A 17,629-nucleotide genomic window follows, 5' to 3' on the forward strand; every position below is an offset into this window, starting at 1 on the left:
TTCTTATTTTCTTGTATTTCCTTATGGCCTCACTGCTAACATTTTCTCTCCCTTTCCACCTATATGTATACAAAAACACTCATTAACTAAGGATACCACCACACATCTGATGAAGTGGACCCTGGCCCACAAAAGAGTACACCATAATTAACCGTGTTAGCTTTAAGGTGCCACTCAAAATACCCAGAGTTCTATTAATTCCTAGCCATTGGCAGATTAATTCATTTTGCACTATGTGCAGCTGTTTCCCAGGAGTTAATGCTTCTGAATACCAGTTGCTAGAAACCAAAGGAAGGGAGAGTACTTTTGTGCTTGGGTCCTAGTTGAGAGTTTTCCACAGGCATCTGGTTGGCCACTGTGAGCACAGGATCCTAGACTAGACATGGCACTGGCCTGATCCAGCAGGCTATTCTTATGTTTAAACCAACATCTAACACCAAGGTGGGACTGGGGGAAATGGTGCAGGCTTCCCAACTGTATGGAAAGCCCATGTGCTTTCCTATGCACATGTGAATAGGCTCCCCTTTCAAATGTTGCGCTGAACATACGGATGCTGTTGGCAGAGCCAGGAGGTGCAGTCCACCTCCTGCCTCCATTCACTGGTGGTGCAAAAAATTCGGACACCCTGTCTGAGTATGCAAGAAAAATTTCAGAAATACTATTATTAAGCCGTCTTGATTCTGTGGGAAGCAAACGCTCCCCAACCCAGCTTTCGTTATATTTACCTCACTACTCCATTTTGGAATTCTTCAGTAGCCTGGTAATAAATTGTTATAGCCACGCGGGCGTCAGTGTCAAATGTGAATTCCACATTGTAATGGACTTTGGCTTTGCTGACTTCTTCCCCTGGAGTCTTCACTTCCTCCGCACACCTGGCAGATAAAGATGCAGGCAAAGAAATTAGTCTAGCTCTAGACCAGGCACAGGCAAACTCAGCCCTCCAGATGTTTTGCGACTACAACTCCCATCATCCCTTACCACTGGTCCTGTTAGTTAGGGATTATGGGAGCTGTAGTCCTAAGATACCTGGAGGGCCGAGTTTGCCTATGCCTGCTCTAGACCTTGCAACAAACAGAAAGGACCCAACTCAAAATGCCCAAGAAGTGACTTGACCTCTCTTCTGCTAAAACAGGTGTAGCCCTCCAGATGTTGTTGGAATACGACACCCATCAGTCCCAGCAGGCATGGCCAGCATTCAAGGACGGTGAGTCCAACAACAAATGCATGGTGCTACATTGGCTACCACTATGCTAAAGTAAACATTAAGAAAGTAAATGGCTTGTGCTGCAAGGACACATGCAGCAGAACTTTAAAACATTTAACCCCTGGAGGCAACTGTATGCATGCAGCCCATCTAGCATTGACACAAACTCCAGGTCCTCGATTAATTAATCCTGAAGCATCCCATTTGCTAAGCCTGGCCGGACGTCCGCACCCTCCTGCCACAGTAAGACAACAGAATTCCAGACACCCATTTCATCCCTGCTACATCAAGTGTATCAAAACAAACCTCTACCCAAAGCTGATGCTCCTGGCCACAGCCCTCTGGGGCAAGGGGCTGAGCTGGACCCTGAAGGTAACTATTTTGGAAATGAAATCCTGTGTTTCTGTGGGGCTTTGGTGCCCCATGCTATGTTTGCAGAGTCAGTAAGTGTGGCAAGAGAAACCCAGTGTTCTTGCTGTTTTATTATTATTATTATTTTGTTTTAAATGGATTACTATGCTGTGGGTCAATATTATCGGAAATGAAGTTGCCGGATGTGTGAAATTGATTGTAGCAAGCAGTGCAATGAGTTAAAAGGTGGGTGGGAGTCAGATAAAGAACTGAGGGTTTCGGCTGTGGGTAGAAGTACAGCATCATCTAGATGCCAGGACGACCATGTTGAGAAACGACAGAGGGGTCACGTCCGAGCCAAACATTTAAAGCACTCTTTAACAGTTATTGCTTCCTACATACACACCTACAGACACATGGGAACTGTAGTTTGTTAAGGGTGCTGACCTGACAATTCCCCTCCCCCAAAACCACAGTGCCCAGGATTCTCTCTGACTGTGAAAGTGGTATCACAGTGCTTTAAATATATAGTACCGTGTTTCCCCTTTTTTAAGACGTAGTCATAAAGTAAGCCATGGCAGGAGTTTTAAGTATTTGCGAAATTTAAGACATACCCCGAAAATAAGGCATACCTTGTTGCTTTCCTTTAGAGCCTCAGAGAGGCTTGAGACCAGGTGGGAGTGGGGTGCATGAATTGAGCGCGTCGCCAGGCAAGCCGCGCTAGGAGGACTCCCCCCCCCGCTCTTCCCAGGACTTTTTTCCACTCCGGCGGAGCGCCTGGATGGGGAAACCCCTTGGTGTCGGGAGGCCTGCTAGCCCCTTCCGTGCCGCCGGAGCGTAGTGGGCTGCATGGCCCAAAGCTGAGCGGCGGTGGGAGTCCCGCGGGCCCTTCCGCGCCGCCGGGGCGACGGATGGTGATGGGAGCGCTGCTGGCCCATTCCGCGCCGCTGGAGTGTCGTGGGAAGCATGGCCCGAGGCAGAGCGGCGGCGGGAGGCCTGCAGGCCCTTCCGCGCCACCGGGGCGACAGATGGTGGCGGGAGCGCTGCTGGCCCCTTCTGTGCCACCAGAACGTCGTGGGCTGCATGGGCCAAGGCCCGCGCGATGGACGGCGGAGGGAGCACTGCTGGCCCCTTCTGCGGGCGAGTTGGCGGCTGATTGACAGACGGCCTCGCCAATGCCTGGAGGGAGAAGGGCGGCGAGGAGCAAGCAAGGGAACCCCCACCTTGCTCCGCCCGCTAATGGAAACGGCCCGGGGTGGGGAGGCGGGAGTGCCTCAGGGAGCGCGGCTACGGCGCTGCTAGCTGTGCCTCAGGCGCCGTCGCCGCTTTGCCCAAAAAACCCACGGGGGTGCTCGTCGGGTGGGCCACGACGAACTCGCCCCGTTCCCTCTGGAGTCAGGGTGCCACCGCCGGCGCCTCCTCCTGGGGCAACTCCGCGGGACTTCAGTGTATCAGTGTAAAAAAGCGTGTTTCCTCAGAGATGTAGCGCGCGCGGGGGCTGGCTGGCTGGCTACTCGACCTCCTGAGTTTAAGGGCGTAGAGGAATCCCGAAGGGGGTCCCTGCGCGCACACCTCGCCCGCCTCCGTGCGCGCTCAAGCGGGAAAGGAAGTTTAGCTCCTCGAGCTGCCGCCCCTTATGAATGCGTGTTTCGGTGGTGTGGACAAGGTGTGGACACGGGTCTCGTTTCCCCCTCACGGTACACAGGCATCTTTCAGACGACCTGCTTCGCGTCTCTCTCATCTCTCCCCCCCCCCCGCTCTCCCGCCTCGATTTCGTGCCCCTCGGCTCCCATGTTAGCGATGGGATGGATGGCAGCACCCTGAGCCAGTAAGGTACCGGACTGTAATAAAAACCTAATAAAAAATTAAGACATCCCCTGAAAATAAGACACCTTGTGTTTTTTTGAGGAAAAAAGTTATAAGACGGTGTCTTAAAAAAGGGGAAACACGGTACGGATGTGGCTCTTGAGTACTAGTCTCTCAGAGATAAGGTTACCAGATCTACCAGAAATGGCAGACCAATTCTGCAGTGCTAAATTATGTATCCTTGTTTGTTTTTGTATTTGGAGTATTTACTTGATACCCACCCACTGTCGGGGAGGGAACTACCTCTGGACACCCATGCACACAGCCACTGGCAGCGGTGGTGGGGGAAGGGCTACCAAAAGGCTTCCTCTCCCCCCACTTTCTTTCCGCTGCCTTTTCTGTATGCCTGACTTCCCAGGCCTTGGCAACATCCCTCTGAAAATAGCTGAAAACACAAATGCAAATTGAATCCAGAATGCAGGCAAGGAAGGGGTGATCTTAGTAACCAAATTCACAGCATGTTAAACTGGTAGAGAACATCCCTTCACCCAGGCCTGTTTCATTACTGCCGCTATACTGCCCCCAGTCTTTGCTAGGTCAGTCCCTCTCCGTTCCCGGCAACCCCTCAGGTCCTGAGCTCTAAACTGCTGGATTTTATTTGGCTCTGATTTTAGCCCAGCAACAGGAGTGAATTCAACTCCGTCTAAATCCTGTTGTCACCTGCAGTGACCCTGAAAGCCAAGCGGAGAAGACAGAGATATAAAGGCGCAAACAGCCTGTCTCCGTTGTCTTACAGGGCATCTGTGTAACTCCTCCTCCAAAACAGCCAGATAATCTCTGCACTAATCTTGAGGAGCTACAAACGGATCTCCCCTGCTGTACTGCAGCTGATGGGATTGCTTCCAGCAGACCATTATCAAAACGGAGCAAACAGACTTACTGTACCTAAATTCAAGCGTTGCTTTTTGAAGTCAAGTTCAAAAGAGGGGGGGAGCTAAAGGAGCAAAACGACGCATGACACTCTCATCTGTGGATGGCATGTGTGTTCTGAGCACCTGAGTTTGCCCAAGTATGCGGGACGCTGGGGGAAGGATGATCCTTTCATGTTTAATGAGAAGCAAAGACCTGCGCATTTAAAAGTACTAACCGAAACTGGGAAAAGGATCAAGCCTCTGCTTCTTCAATTGAAGGGAAGCCCGCTCATTTAGACACATATGCAGCATTCATAACTGGCACACCATGCATGCTTTCTGACACCTAAATGCAGTAATTTTGTGCCCAGGAAATTAAGAAAAACCAGCTCTCAGGCATCTAACAGAGGGCACCCTTTGTCAGAATGAATAACTGCAAAGGCACACAGCACTCACGGTGTATAACACCCCATCTATCCTATTAGACAATTGCTCATGGTGCATGAATATATTTGAAAACACTGCAGAGATATTTTTTATTTAGGAAGGCCAAGGTATGTTTGGCACCTTAAAAAAATAATTTATGCCTGAAGATGCTTTTACAGAGTTATCTGATGAAGTGGGGGAAGGGAAGGGGCATAGCTCATGGGCAGAACATACATGCTCTCCATGCAGAAGATCCCAGATTCATTTCATCACATATCCACTCAAAAGGATTTCTGGTAGCAAGGCTGAAAAAGACCCAATCCTTGCAGAATCTTTGGGCTCACCAAGGTTGACAGCAGCTGCCTGGTTTACACATCACGTTAAACCGTAGTTTAAAACAACAAGCAGCTTGTTAGTGCACGCTGCTCGAAAGTTCCCAGGTTGCTCCTTCCCCACTTCTGCCTGGGACATAACAGGAGGGAAAGCAACCAGAGGTTGGCTTCACGTTACATGCAAACCAGAGCTCATGGTTTGTCCCCACAACCAACGAAATTGTGATTGGGAAGTTATAAGGTCAGCTCCTTGAGTTAAACCAGTTCAAAATAAATTATGGTTTAACATCAGAGTGCTACAAACCCCTGTTGTGAAGCAACAGCGACTTACTTGACTAGGCGCAATGTGTCCTTTCGGACATTGATCAGGCTTCGCAGTGTCTTCACTGGCTCCTGGGGCGGTGGGGCAGCATACGGAAACTAGACAGAGAGGAAAGAAAGAGAATTTGACATTTTAAGATGACACTCGGTCTCTAAGGCGCCATCTGCACTAGTGACTGGCACAAGCCTAACCTCTATGTTCACTCAGTATTGCATGGGGAATAGGATCCAGACAGACACATTGCTTGCCCTGGAAAATGAAGGGAAGCAGAGACTTTTATAAGGATCACTAGGAACAATCACTAGAAACAAGCCACATACATTTTGAATCATGGCAACTGAAAGAGTCCCGCAACTGGAAGTGCAGTGGAACTTAAAACTGTTGTTCCTGAACCTTTGGAAGCCTCCTCTCTGGGGTCATCCACACCTCTGTTTGCCCCATTACTCCCCCCCCCCGGGGAAACCCAGAGGTTACCTCTGAGGACCAAACAGCAACTGGATTTTCTGCAGACTGCCGCTTGTTCTAAATCAGCAGTTAAAAATGTGTTTCCCATAGGAATGTTGCAGGGCAAATGCAAAACCACTCAGGTGCATGCTTAAAAAGCAGAGGACAAGTGGAAAACCATTCAGCCCCATGCTTTTTAGGTTTGGGATAAGTACAGATGAGCCTGTTTGTTTGTTTGTTTGTTTGTTTCCGTCTGCTTGTCCATTTGCCTGTTCTCAACACGACAAGTTCAGGCCTATCTGGTAATGTAAAGGATGCTACAGTCAGAAAAGCACCTCCAGGTCTGTGAACAGCAGCAGCCTCTTGACTTGAAGTCAGGAGTTGCATTTTAGGAACACAGAGATGTAATGCTTCTTATGCAGATGGCCTAGAACACTTGAAAGAGGCACCAGTAAAATTGTTGTTGTTGTTGTTGTTGTTGTTGTTGTTGTTGTTGTTGTTGTTGCTGCTGCTGCTGCTGCTGCTGCTGCTAAGAATCCTGAAACACAACAGCGGCTAAACCTGCCTGGCAAATTATGAGAGGCTCCACATGTGCATACTGAGCATCTCAAGGGGTGTCATTGGGGCAGGGGACAGCTCTTAAGGCACATGCCCCCTCGGGGCACAAGGGAGACTCTGTAGCTCCCTGCAACAACTGAGATGGAGAAGAAGAAAGTGGAGGTGGCAGGCAAAGCAGGGCAACAGCTTGGAATCCGAGGACTGAGCTCCCTCCTTGGGCTGCAGCAACCAGCAGGCCCAGTAAGTTAGTGAATGGACATTTACTTCCTGTGAAGGGCACAGCCAAGCTTTTCTCTCTCTCTCTTGGGGATGTGTGTGCGGTATTCTCTAAAAACGGCTTGGTAAAAATTCTGCTCCGTGTGACACCTGTGTCACATCTACGCTGTACATTTACATAGAATTGTAGCGTTGGAAGGGACCACAAGGGTCATCTAGTCCAATCCCCTGCATTGCAGGAATCTTTTGCCCAAAGTGGGGCTTGAACCCATGTCCCCGAGAGTAAGAGTCTCATCCTTTTCTGACTGGGCTATCCCAGAGAGATTTTAAAGCACGTGGCTTCCACCAAAGAATCGTGGGAACTGTACTTTTTTTAGGGTGCTGGAAATTGTAGCTCTAGGGGGGATCAACGACAGTTTCCAGGATTCTTTGTGGGGGCGGGGAACAGCCACGTGCTTTAAATGTATGGCATGGATGAGACCCCAGACTGGTACAGCTGTGGTTTATCCCTCCCTTGCTGGAAGAGTGGTCACTTTGAAAGATCGGGAATACAGCACATTTTCCCTCTATGCCTGCTGAGACTGTGAAAACCTCCCAAGCAGCAGAAAACATCCCATGCATGCACTATGGACACATTACAGCTGCCTTGGGAACCTTTGTTCCAAGTTGTTATTCATTTATTTAGAGCAAAAGACTGTTTCCATCACAGTCTTAAAACAGATAGCAACACAAGCCATTAACTGCATCGAGATTCAGTATATATACACATATACAGGTGTATATATCGAGATTCAGTATATATACACATATACAGGTGAGAAGGTGGAAACTGCTTTGGCACTACTTCTGCAGCCCCTTTCATGCTTTGCTTGCCTCCTCCCTGTTTTCCTATTGCTCTCGTAGAAGTCTACCGTGCCCAGTGCAGTAAACAGAGGGGATATTTTTAGCTTGCTGATGCAGCAAAATGCCGATTTAGATCAGTGTCTGGAGGTGGGTGCAGAGATTATTCTCTGCCTGCCTGTCACGGAATGACTACAGATTTGCCTATTTAACCAGCTGTGCTCCAGAAGCAGAAAAGGGATTATTTACGCCTGCTTGATATTAGTCAAGCGAAGCATATAAAAAAGTGGGGGAAGAGAAAGAGAGTTAAGCAAGACAGTTTCCCTAGAAGGAAAGGAAATGAGCACGACAGACAGTTAGCACAGCATTGTGCAACCCATGCAGGGGGTATCAATGCTGGGAAGAAAGCAGCTAAAATAGATGTAGTCGAGTTATTAGTCTTGGGGTTTGTCCACATCAGAGCAAAATGTGGACCCCCATCCCAGCGTTGTTTGAGACCTTTCTAATTTCAAATGTGCCGGTTTTAAATCCTAATGGCTTTGGACTTTCCAAAGATTAAAAGCAAGCAAGCAAGCCCACATTTCAAAGGGGACCAGTCCATGGCAACACTGGGATGGGGAGGATGTCATGTTGTTGATGCCGCAGCATTAATGGGGAGACAGGCCCGTGCAAATCCACCATCTGCTCATGTGGACAAGCCCTTGGATCGCTGAAGCACTCTTGATAAAGAGTATTTCAAATTTAAAGGACAGATTTCAAGGCAGAATTAGGATTCATTTCAAAAGGGTTTGGTGCTATCTGAAGAAGACCTCTGTCACACACATGGCCACTCCCAAGGCCTTATCCACAGTTCCCTTTCCTCCGCCATGGGCGTAGGCAGGGAGGGGCAGGAGGGGGCAATTGCCCCCCCCTAGAAGCAGGGCCACTGGCCAGCCTGCCCCACTGCCCGCCCGTTGCCGTCTCCCTTCTCCCTGGCTGGCTGTGGGGCGGGCGGCGGGAAAGCACCAGAGCCGCGCAAAGCGTTTGGCTGGCTTTCCCTCCCTCCGCCCCACAGCCAGAAAGGGAGAAGGGAGACGTCCCTTCTAGCCGGCTGGCTGTGGGGCGGGCGGAGGGAAAGCCAGGCAACCGCTTTGCGCGGCTCTGGGGCTTTCCCTCCACCTGCCCCAGCGATTGCAGAGGGGGAGGAGGGGATCGGAGCAGCCCGATTTCGGGCTGATCCTGGCTCCCCCTCGTCCCTTCCGATCGCGGAGGGGGAGGAGGGAGTCGGAGCAGCCCGATTTCGGGCTGATCCTGGCTCCCCCTCGTCCCTTCCTATCGCGGAGGGGGAGGAGGGAGTCGGAGCAGCCCGATTTCGGGCTGATCCTGGCTCCCCCTCGTCCCTTCCTATCGCGGAGGGGGAGGAGGGAGTCGGAGCAGCCCGATCTTGGGCTGATCCTGGCTCCCCCTCATCCCTTCCGATCGCGGAGGGGGAGGAGGGAGTCGGAGCAGCCCGATTTCGGGCTGCTCCGGTGTGGCCCCGCCCCCGCCCCTTGGCCCCGCCCCTTGCTCCCCGCCCCTTGCCCCCCCTGATTTTCATCCTGGCTACGCCCCTGTCCTCCGCTCTTTTTTGGCAGGGTCCAAGCTTTAAAGCTCTGTGTCAGAGCAACTTTTGTTTTGCTCCAGAGCTTTCCCTGTGAAAACCCCAAATTGACATTTGGTCCGATTCAGCTTTAAAGAGTGTTAAAGCATGGACCTTTGCCTGGAGAGAGCTGGACAAAAGGGTAAGAGTGCATAAGCCCTCAGTCTTCTGTCTGGTGTGGCTCCAGTGTTGAGAATACTGTATATTTATGGTGTTTCAAACCCTAGCATGTTGGAATGCTTGTAACAAATGAACTATATGCTTCATTCTTGCCTATTTTCACATTTGGTTGAGTGTTCGCTTGTCCTTTCTCTTTTTTCCTTTGAAGAACCCCTGTTATTCATTGTGACACTTTCCTGTTGGAACATGCACTGTGTTAACCAATTTGTAAATTTTCTAGATCTATTGATATAATTACAGTATACAACACATAATACAATAGACCCGTGGGTCCTAATTTGGATGAATGTTGCCTTTTCATACCATGTTAATATTGTTTTGTTGTTTACTAAAGGTAATGTTGCATGTAAAAACTTTCCTTTTGTTCAGTGAAGCAGCAGATCCTGGCAGCTATGCAGACCAATCTGTCTTGTGCATGTTCCATTAAGCGCCTGCTTGGCGCTGTGGGTTAAACCACAGAGCCTAGGGCTTGCCGATCAGAAGGTCGGCGGTTCGAATCCCCGTGACGGGGTGAGCTCCCGTTGCTCGGTCCCAGCTCCTGCCAACCTAGCAGTTCAATAGTACGTCAAAGTGCAAGTAGATAAATAGGTACCGCTACAGCGGGAAGGTAAATGGCGTTTCCATGTGCTGCTCTGGTTCACCAGAAGCGGCTTTGTCATGCTGGCCACATGAACTGGAAGCCGTACACTGACTCCGTCAGCCAATAATGCGAGATGAGTACCGCAACCGCAGAGTTGGTCATGACTGGACCTAATGGTCAGGGGTCCCTTTACCTTTACCTAATTCCTGCAGAATTTCTATTCAAGAGTTGAATAATGAATTTAAATACCTTTAAAAAAATTCTGAAACATTTATACTCTGCTGTTCAAAATTGAACATTGTTTAACAGAAAATTTAAAATAAATTAACAAAATCAGATACAAATCATAGAAAAAACTGTGGATTAAAAACCAACATCAATCACGACTGAAACCCTGCTGATAAAATATCAGTGTGCACTGTACCTATTCCCCAAGTCCTCAAAACAAACAAACAAACAACTAACAGCTTATCAGAAAAGCTAGGTATGGGGGCAGAACCAAGCCAGAGGATAAGCCTCAAAAGGGTCATTCAGACTGGATTTGTGTTTGAGCTCCCATTTGGACTTGTCACAGCTGTGATATACGGTACTCATCCATAGCTTATGGATGCTACATTGCTCCATGACAAATCCTTTCATTTTGAGTCAACAGCTTCTGGCTGACATAAGCAACTACAACACAGCATAAAGAACGCCCAGAAATAATGAACTGTTAAAAGCATTCAGCCTTGCTCTACCAGATGTGGAACACAGGCATCATGACAATCCCAACACCGTAGACACAGAAATGTAGGTTTTGTAGCCAATCAAGCGATGGCAGGGTCCAGTCCTAGAAGGGCCACTGATGTCAGGCCACACAAGTTCATGTGGAAGTTGATTGGCTGGAGCCAAACAATGCTCTCCACTGCAGAACACCAAGTTACATCGTACAGCACACAATACCGGCTCTGCTTTGTTCCGAGATGTTAGGAACACTATAAATAGAATACTCAGATTGCTGACATATCAACCCCCAATTCACAAAGAAAGGAAGCCTAGCTGGTTGAAGTGCTACATACTGCAATGCAAACAAGGAGTCTTATGTCAAGCCTTTTGGTGCCACCAAGTGGTGATGTTTTGTTGTTACTTAAGCAGAGAGAGGCACACAGGAAGAGGAAATAGGATAGGATAGGGTGATGCCAATTAAAATCAAGCCAAAGCACCAAGCGCTCTCACTGCAGGCAGTGAGGAGACTTGTACCAATTCTTGTATTTGTAGACAAATAAAGAGCTGAAATCTTCCCAGCTTCTTGCAGGGGAAACTTCCTCCGGAAGCTGTTATACTCCTACCATCCCTAACCATGGGCCACACACTGGCTAGAGTTGAGAGTCCAGCCATGCCCACAGAGCCAAAGATCCCCCATCCTTATGTCTAATGCATTAGTTCTTCTGAGACTTTTATCCAGAGAGCCAGTCATTGGCCTGGTTCCCAAATAACACCAAGACAGATTATGGCTTTGCATGATTGGGCAAGCATGCTGGTGCGCAGTGAGAAACTCAAGGGCACTTTGCTCCTCCTCTACCCCAACCACACTACAGGGAGCCAAGTCATGGTTTGGGGCTTGATGATACATCCAAACCTGGATTGTTTCCATGGGATGCCCCAAATCTCACAAAACTACCGAAAGTAATCTAGACTCATCTACGTCTGGAAGCACCAAGCAAATTTGACTTCTTAAAACCACAATGTGTGCATAAATCAATGCTAAACTCCTTTAAACCGATTATTAGTGGGAATGCTGCTTAAAGAAATTAAAGCAATGAACATGGATAATTTTGAATTCTGCTGCAAAACCAAACAAAAAAACCCCTTTTTATTAAAGATTTTCTTGATCTACAGAAATATGTGCAATGTCTCTCGTAACATTTTTGCAAATCAGTTTCATTTGTTGAGACATTGGGAAGAAAAGGGGGAAAGATGTAGATGGGGACGGGTGGGGTGGGGTGGGGTGGGAAAAACCCCTAATTTTAAGAGGGAGAAAGAGTTATGTTAAATGACATCCAACATCTATGTTGAGCCTTAAAGTATAATCTGGATAGAATGGGCAATCGCATCTAGGATTACCCAAACAGAGGACTTGGCCTCACTGCAGGGAATTTTCCAATCCTACAGCTGGATAATAATAATAATAATAATAATAATAATAATAATAATAATAATTTATTATTTATACCCCGCCCATCTGGCTGGGTTTCCCCAGCCACTCTGGGCAGATTCCAACCGAAAAATAAAACACACTAAACATTAAAAGCCTCCCTAAACAGGGCTGCCTTCAGATGTCTTCTAAAAGTCTGGTAGTTGTTTTCCTCTTTGAAATCTGTTGGGAGGGCGTTCCACAGGGCAGGCACCACCACCGAGAAGGCCCTCTGCCTAGTTCAGTTGGTTACAGTGTGGTGCTGATAATGCCAAGGTTGCAAGTTCAATCTCTGTGTGGGACAACTGTATATGCCTACATTGGAGGGCATTGGACTAGATGATCCTCGGGGGTCACTTCAAACTCTACAATCCTAAGATTCACAACCTCTGTAGCATTTTGTATTTTAACACGACACTAAACGTAACCGGCTCATTATCACAATACTAATATTATCATATTCTGTAATCACCTTAACATGAGACACACATAACGCCCAAATCAGTCACATAATATAAAAGTCTTATAAAGTTTTTTAAAGTCCAAACCATATACCGTATATATGTAGAATATTATGTGACTGATTTGGGCATTATGTGTGTCTCATGTTAAGGTAATTACAGAATAAAGTGATACCTCGCTAGACGAATGCCTCACAAGACAAATTTTTTGCAAGACGAATGCGTTTTGCGATTTCAATGGAGACTCGCAAGACGAAGTTTCCTATGGCGCGCTTCTCAAGACGAATTTTTTTTTGTCCCATAGGGTGCCTCGCAAGACTTCAATGCGTTCCTATGGGAGCCGCTTCACAAAATGATTTTTTCGCTATACGAAGCGACTCACGGGACGAATTAAATTCGTCTTGCAAGGCACCACTGTATGATATATTAGTATTGTGATAATCAGCCGATTACGTTGAGTGTGGTGTGAAAATATTGTGTACGTAGCCTAGGTTCATTGTTGTGCATTTTGTATTTTGCCACCCTTTAACCTTCTCCCTTGACAAACAGAATACATTTCTCCAAAAACCTGGATTTTTTTTGAATAATAAAGAAATTGTGTAAAGCAGGTAAATGCATGCACATTGACTTTTCTCATGGCTCTGTGGGTTCTAGGTCCATCACAGTCTATTTTCTAGACCATGGGGTCTAGGGTATACAAGGCAGGAAATTCATTGCTGTCGCCGATGGTACACACTATCAAGACACTTGAAGCAGATAATATTCTAATCCAGTTGAATGTCAGCAAGCACAATCGGACTTCCTAGAAATTGCGCTCTAGGTGCATGCCCACGCTTAGATGGATTTCAGCCTGAGTTCTATAGTGATTCATCTATCTCTGCCTCCAGTGTGGCTGGGTGGATTCTACCTTACAATCTGCTGTGTCGGCAGAACACTGGAAAAAATGCATTGATCTTCAAGTGCTGCCAAAAATAATTCAACAGCAAGGGCAAAAGGGGGGAGGGTATCAAGTCACTCCTTGGCCAAATGGCTTTGACGCAAAAAAGGGGGGAAAAGGATGTGAATGCTGAATGCCGTTACCACAAATATGCACTTAGGTGCGCATAGACTTGGGAAAGAGCCCTCAAACTGCTTTATTTATTCAAAGGAGTGCAGTGCTGCTTCTATGCTTCTAACCATACTACCAGGGATTTTCAAGATGTGCAGATCTGAACCGTGGCTGGGAACTCCTTATATTAGTGGGATGCCTAGCAGGAAACAGGGCAGTGTTTGTGTATGCCCAAGAGGCTTACTATGTCCTTCGGAAACCTCTGCACTGGGTCTATTGCTCTTGGAAAAGCGCAAAAAACAAATTACCGTAGCAGGTACCTGGTCCAGGGAAAAGCAATCTCCCTTAGGGAACTAGAATATGGACACTTGTCTCTGCCTTGAGGGGAAGCAAAGACCAATTGCTGTTCTACTAGTAAACTGCCATGTAATGATTAAATGAAGCTGTATTGGAGACAGAAATCTGGAGGATCCCGTATGTGTATGTGTATAGCTACATTTCGGCTTCCTATAACCGCACAGATACCAAACAAGTCCATTAGACTTGACTCCTGACGTCATCCGCCTTCTTCATCTACCTTCTACCACAAATAAATCCTTTAACTCTTTTGATCAATGCCTTTAGAACAAGAGTACAAAGTGGCAAAGTTTATTTTTCTTTCTGTGATGTTTGGTTTCACATTGCATGAAACTTCGTGGTGAAACCAAACATTAGCCATTGACTCAGTCAGTAGAGCATGAGACTCTTGATCTCAGGGTCATGGGTTTGTGCCCCACATTGGACAAAATATTCCTGCAATGCAGGGGATTGGACAAGATGACTCTCACGGTCCCTTCCAACTCTGCAATTCTATGCTCCTATCTCTAACAGACTGAATGTTCAATTATTATTTCATTCTCTCATGTTTACATGAACAGCAAGAGTGCATAAAAACAGGCTTTTAAAATATATTTAGAAACGTTAATATACTCAGGATAATATTGACTGAAGTTGTGTGCTAACGATTGTAGCAAGCAATTAGTGCTTTGGTCTGAATTCCTAAGTAGAACAGCTGATTTCAAATCATTCTACTTCTCTTGGCAATTTAACAAATACCAATTAATCCACCTACTCTGATTAATGGGGTTTGGTGGCTGGTGTGGCTGATATCTAGCCTGTTTAATTCAACTCTACCTTTTATAAAACCGTTGGTGTCCTATAATAGGGGTTGCAAACCTTTTGGGGCAAATGGGCACATTTGGAATTTTGAGAGAGCCTGTGGGTGCCAGTCACAAAATGGCTGCTGTGGGCATATGGCATAACACGAAATGGGCTGCAATATGGACATGGGATCATGACTGCCACATCCAAAAGAGCAGAAGAGGAGATAGGAACACAAAATGGTGCAGGCATGCCTCTTCATTAGCTGCCCAATCATTCTAGTCCAACCCTCTGCAATGCAGGAATCTTCACCCAACATCAAACTTGAACCCACAGCCCTGAGATGAAGCGTCTCCTGTTCTACCAACTGAGCTATCCCTTGGGGTGCCCACATAACAGATGGTATCTATTTAAACATTTTAATAAATAAACAATTTGTGGGACTGGTAGGCAGAAATCGATACCAATCCACTCACACCATGAAAGATTTCCATGAGTGGATTAAAAAAGCGGACAGACAGTATGCACTTGTAACTTGTAACACAGTTTGTGTTGGCCCTGCCAAGCCAGAGAAAATCATTTTGAATCCAGCCCTGGGCTGTGACGAGACTAATCACTACAATGTGCTCAGCAAGCGATGCTCAGCAAGAGCGGGCTTCTTCACAGGCAAGCGAAAACATTATGTAGGCCAAATGCTTTGCTAGGAGGAAATGCCCCCATTACTGAGTAAATGGGGGCCATTTAGAATACAAAACAAGGAAGTGGTGCCTGTCAGAGGTCGGAGGGAGTAGGCATCTCTGCAGAAAAAGTATCACCCTCTGTCTTGACTGAGAAGCGGCACATGTATAGCTTATGATGCCCCTATCCCTGCCACAGAAAGAAGCCCTCTGTATTCCACTGGATCAGGACAATCAATGGGTCAAGTATAATGAAAAGTGAACAGGGGGTGGGGGAGGAAGAGAGCATGAATAAACAGCACCCAGCATGGTCAGGAAGTTAAAGGAACAAAGAATGCTATGGTATTATTTGCCAGCTCCATTTCTTAATGCTCACTTGCTCCAATATGTGTCCTAAAACCGAGACACCAGCTCAACTTTCTGTTTCCCGGCCCGGAAAGTTTAGGAATGCCTCAGAACAGCAATTTTGTTTTAAATAAACGTTGCGCTCTATTAGAGGGACCCTGCAGAGAAGCTGATCTCAGTAGTTACTGGGTGGGTGGGAAGTACATTTGGATGAAGATTTCCTTTCCTAGGCTTTTTAGTTCTTTGGTAAAGCTGCAGGTAGTAACACAAGTTGTTTTTTTTAATGTGCTGCTACTTTTAGCTATGCTACTAGTCTTTCTGCTGTGAAAACTACATTGAGCATTATTTTAAACAAAATGAGAAGTGAAATATAATTGCATCACAAATCAAAACTAAGTTCCACTGCAGAGGTTTTCAGGTTCAAGGTTGATGTGACGGGGGCTGAGAATACATGGCAGAATTTTGAATTCCAGGTGATAAGATACTGTATTACACCATACAGAACAGGTTATGTGCATAAACGATGCATAGATGCAGGAAATGTTATGGGCACAAGCACTGTACACCTGGATCTCCAACGGGGAGGGGGGAACTGCCCTCTCACTGTATAGCACTATTGGGACTGGGGTGGGCACTTAGATCGAGTAATAAATTACAGCGAACCTAGTGGATATCCCCATAGCTGGGCAGGACTCAACATAAGGCTTTTCTGGAAGCAGATTTAGGCCAGGAATATTTTCAGATCATGTGGCTAGATGGTTAACTGGGTAGGGCAAAAGAGAGGGGTGGCAGGTGTATCACAGCTAGTAGCAAATCAATAGCTTGCCTTCGTCTTCTTTCAGTTATTATTTAATGTACATTGTAAGAAACAGGTTGCCTGATTTGAAGAATCTGAAAGTGGCAAAGCATCACATTTACATGCAAAAGCTCTATAGCCAAAAGGCAAACAAACAAACACAGGGAGATTGTGAGAGACGTAGAGGAAGCTGTATCTTGGAAAGAAATCCTGCAGGATGTTTACTAATGCACGTGACCAAATTGGCCCAGGGAAAATGCCTCAGACAAGGTTATAGTGCTGCTGAAATACAAGGACAAATTGGGCTGCTTGTTCCTTGTTTTCAGCTACTTTCTCAATTTAAAGATGCAGATATTCCCCAAATGATGACCTGGAGTTTACTGGCTCAACACTACTGCCTTTGAACCCCCTTTATATTTGCACCACCAACAGAGAACTGTCTCCTGCTGGTATCCTGTGCGAAGGTCTAGTGGAGGGATAGGCGACCACCTCACAGGCCTAATTTGCCCTAGTATGGGTTCCAGTTTTGGCCTGCAAGGCTGTTTTTCCCACACCATGCCCACCTGCCCCACACCTGATGTCACATGTGGTGCTATGACTATAGATTACAGAATTGTAGAGTTGGAAGGGACCACGAGGGTCAGCTACTCCAACCCCCTTGCAATGCAGGAATCATTCACCCCGTGTGGGGCTCAAACCCAGGACCCTGTGATTAAGAGTCTCATGCTCTAGTGAGCTATCCCTCCTGAGGAAGTCTGCAGCCAGCCAGTCCTTGAAGGGGCTTGCAAAGAGCCCTGCATGGCACCTCGAATAGCTGCCAATAGGCAGCACTTCAAACAACAATACAGGGCTATCTGTTTTTACTCTGAAGTCTCAATGATCATAGGGGCTTCAATGACCCCATCTGATGTCCCTGTGGCATCAAGCGATAGACTGGCAAAGGGCCACAACCACCTGTCAAGTTTGCCCATGAGGAAGCAGAAAGTCCCATGGTTCAAATCTTACCTCTGCCATAAACTTCCTAATCTTAGGAAGGCCACTCTTTCCCAGCTTCGGTACCCCAGATGCAAGATGGAGCACAATAACACCAACTTACCTTACAGGGCTATTGTAGTGTTACAATTGGATGGTGCCATCTGAATAAGTTTGAACACATGAGTAGTTCTAAGCAAACATTAAGCATTGCTAATAATAATAATAA

General features: G+C 46.9%; 1 protein-coding gene across 6 annotated transcripts in view; it reads right to left on the minus strand.

Annotated features, from left to right (window-relative positions):
• RNF157 (ring finger protein 157) overlaps window positions 1-17,629 on the minus strand; it is a 75,895-nt gene that overhangs the window by 29,651 nt on the left and 28,615 nt on the right. For all 6 annotated transcript variants that reach the window (XM_035104537.3, XM_035104534.3, XM_035104536.3 and 3 more), the window contains exons 3-4: window positions 5,362-5,450; window positions 726-872 (exon numbers count right to left, since the gene is read on the minus strand). In XM_035104537.3, the coding sequence (XP_034960428.1) occupies window positions 726-872; window positions 5,362-5,450 (236 nt within the window). The remainder of the gene's footprint in view (window positions 1-725; window positions 873-5,361; window positions 5,451-17,629) is intronic.

The sequence above is a fragment of the Zootoca vivipara genome, chromosome 2, assembly GCF_965207765.1.
Source record: "Zootoca vivipara chromosome 2, rZooViv2.hap1.1, whole genome shotgun sequence".
NCBI lineage: Eukaryota > Metazoa > Chordata > Lepidosauria > Squamata > Lacertidae > Zootoca > Zootoca vivipara.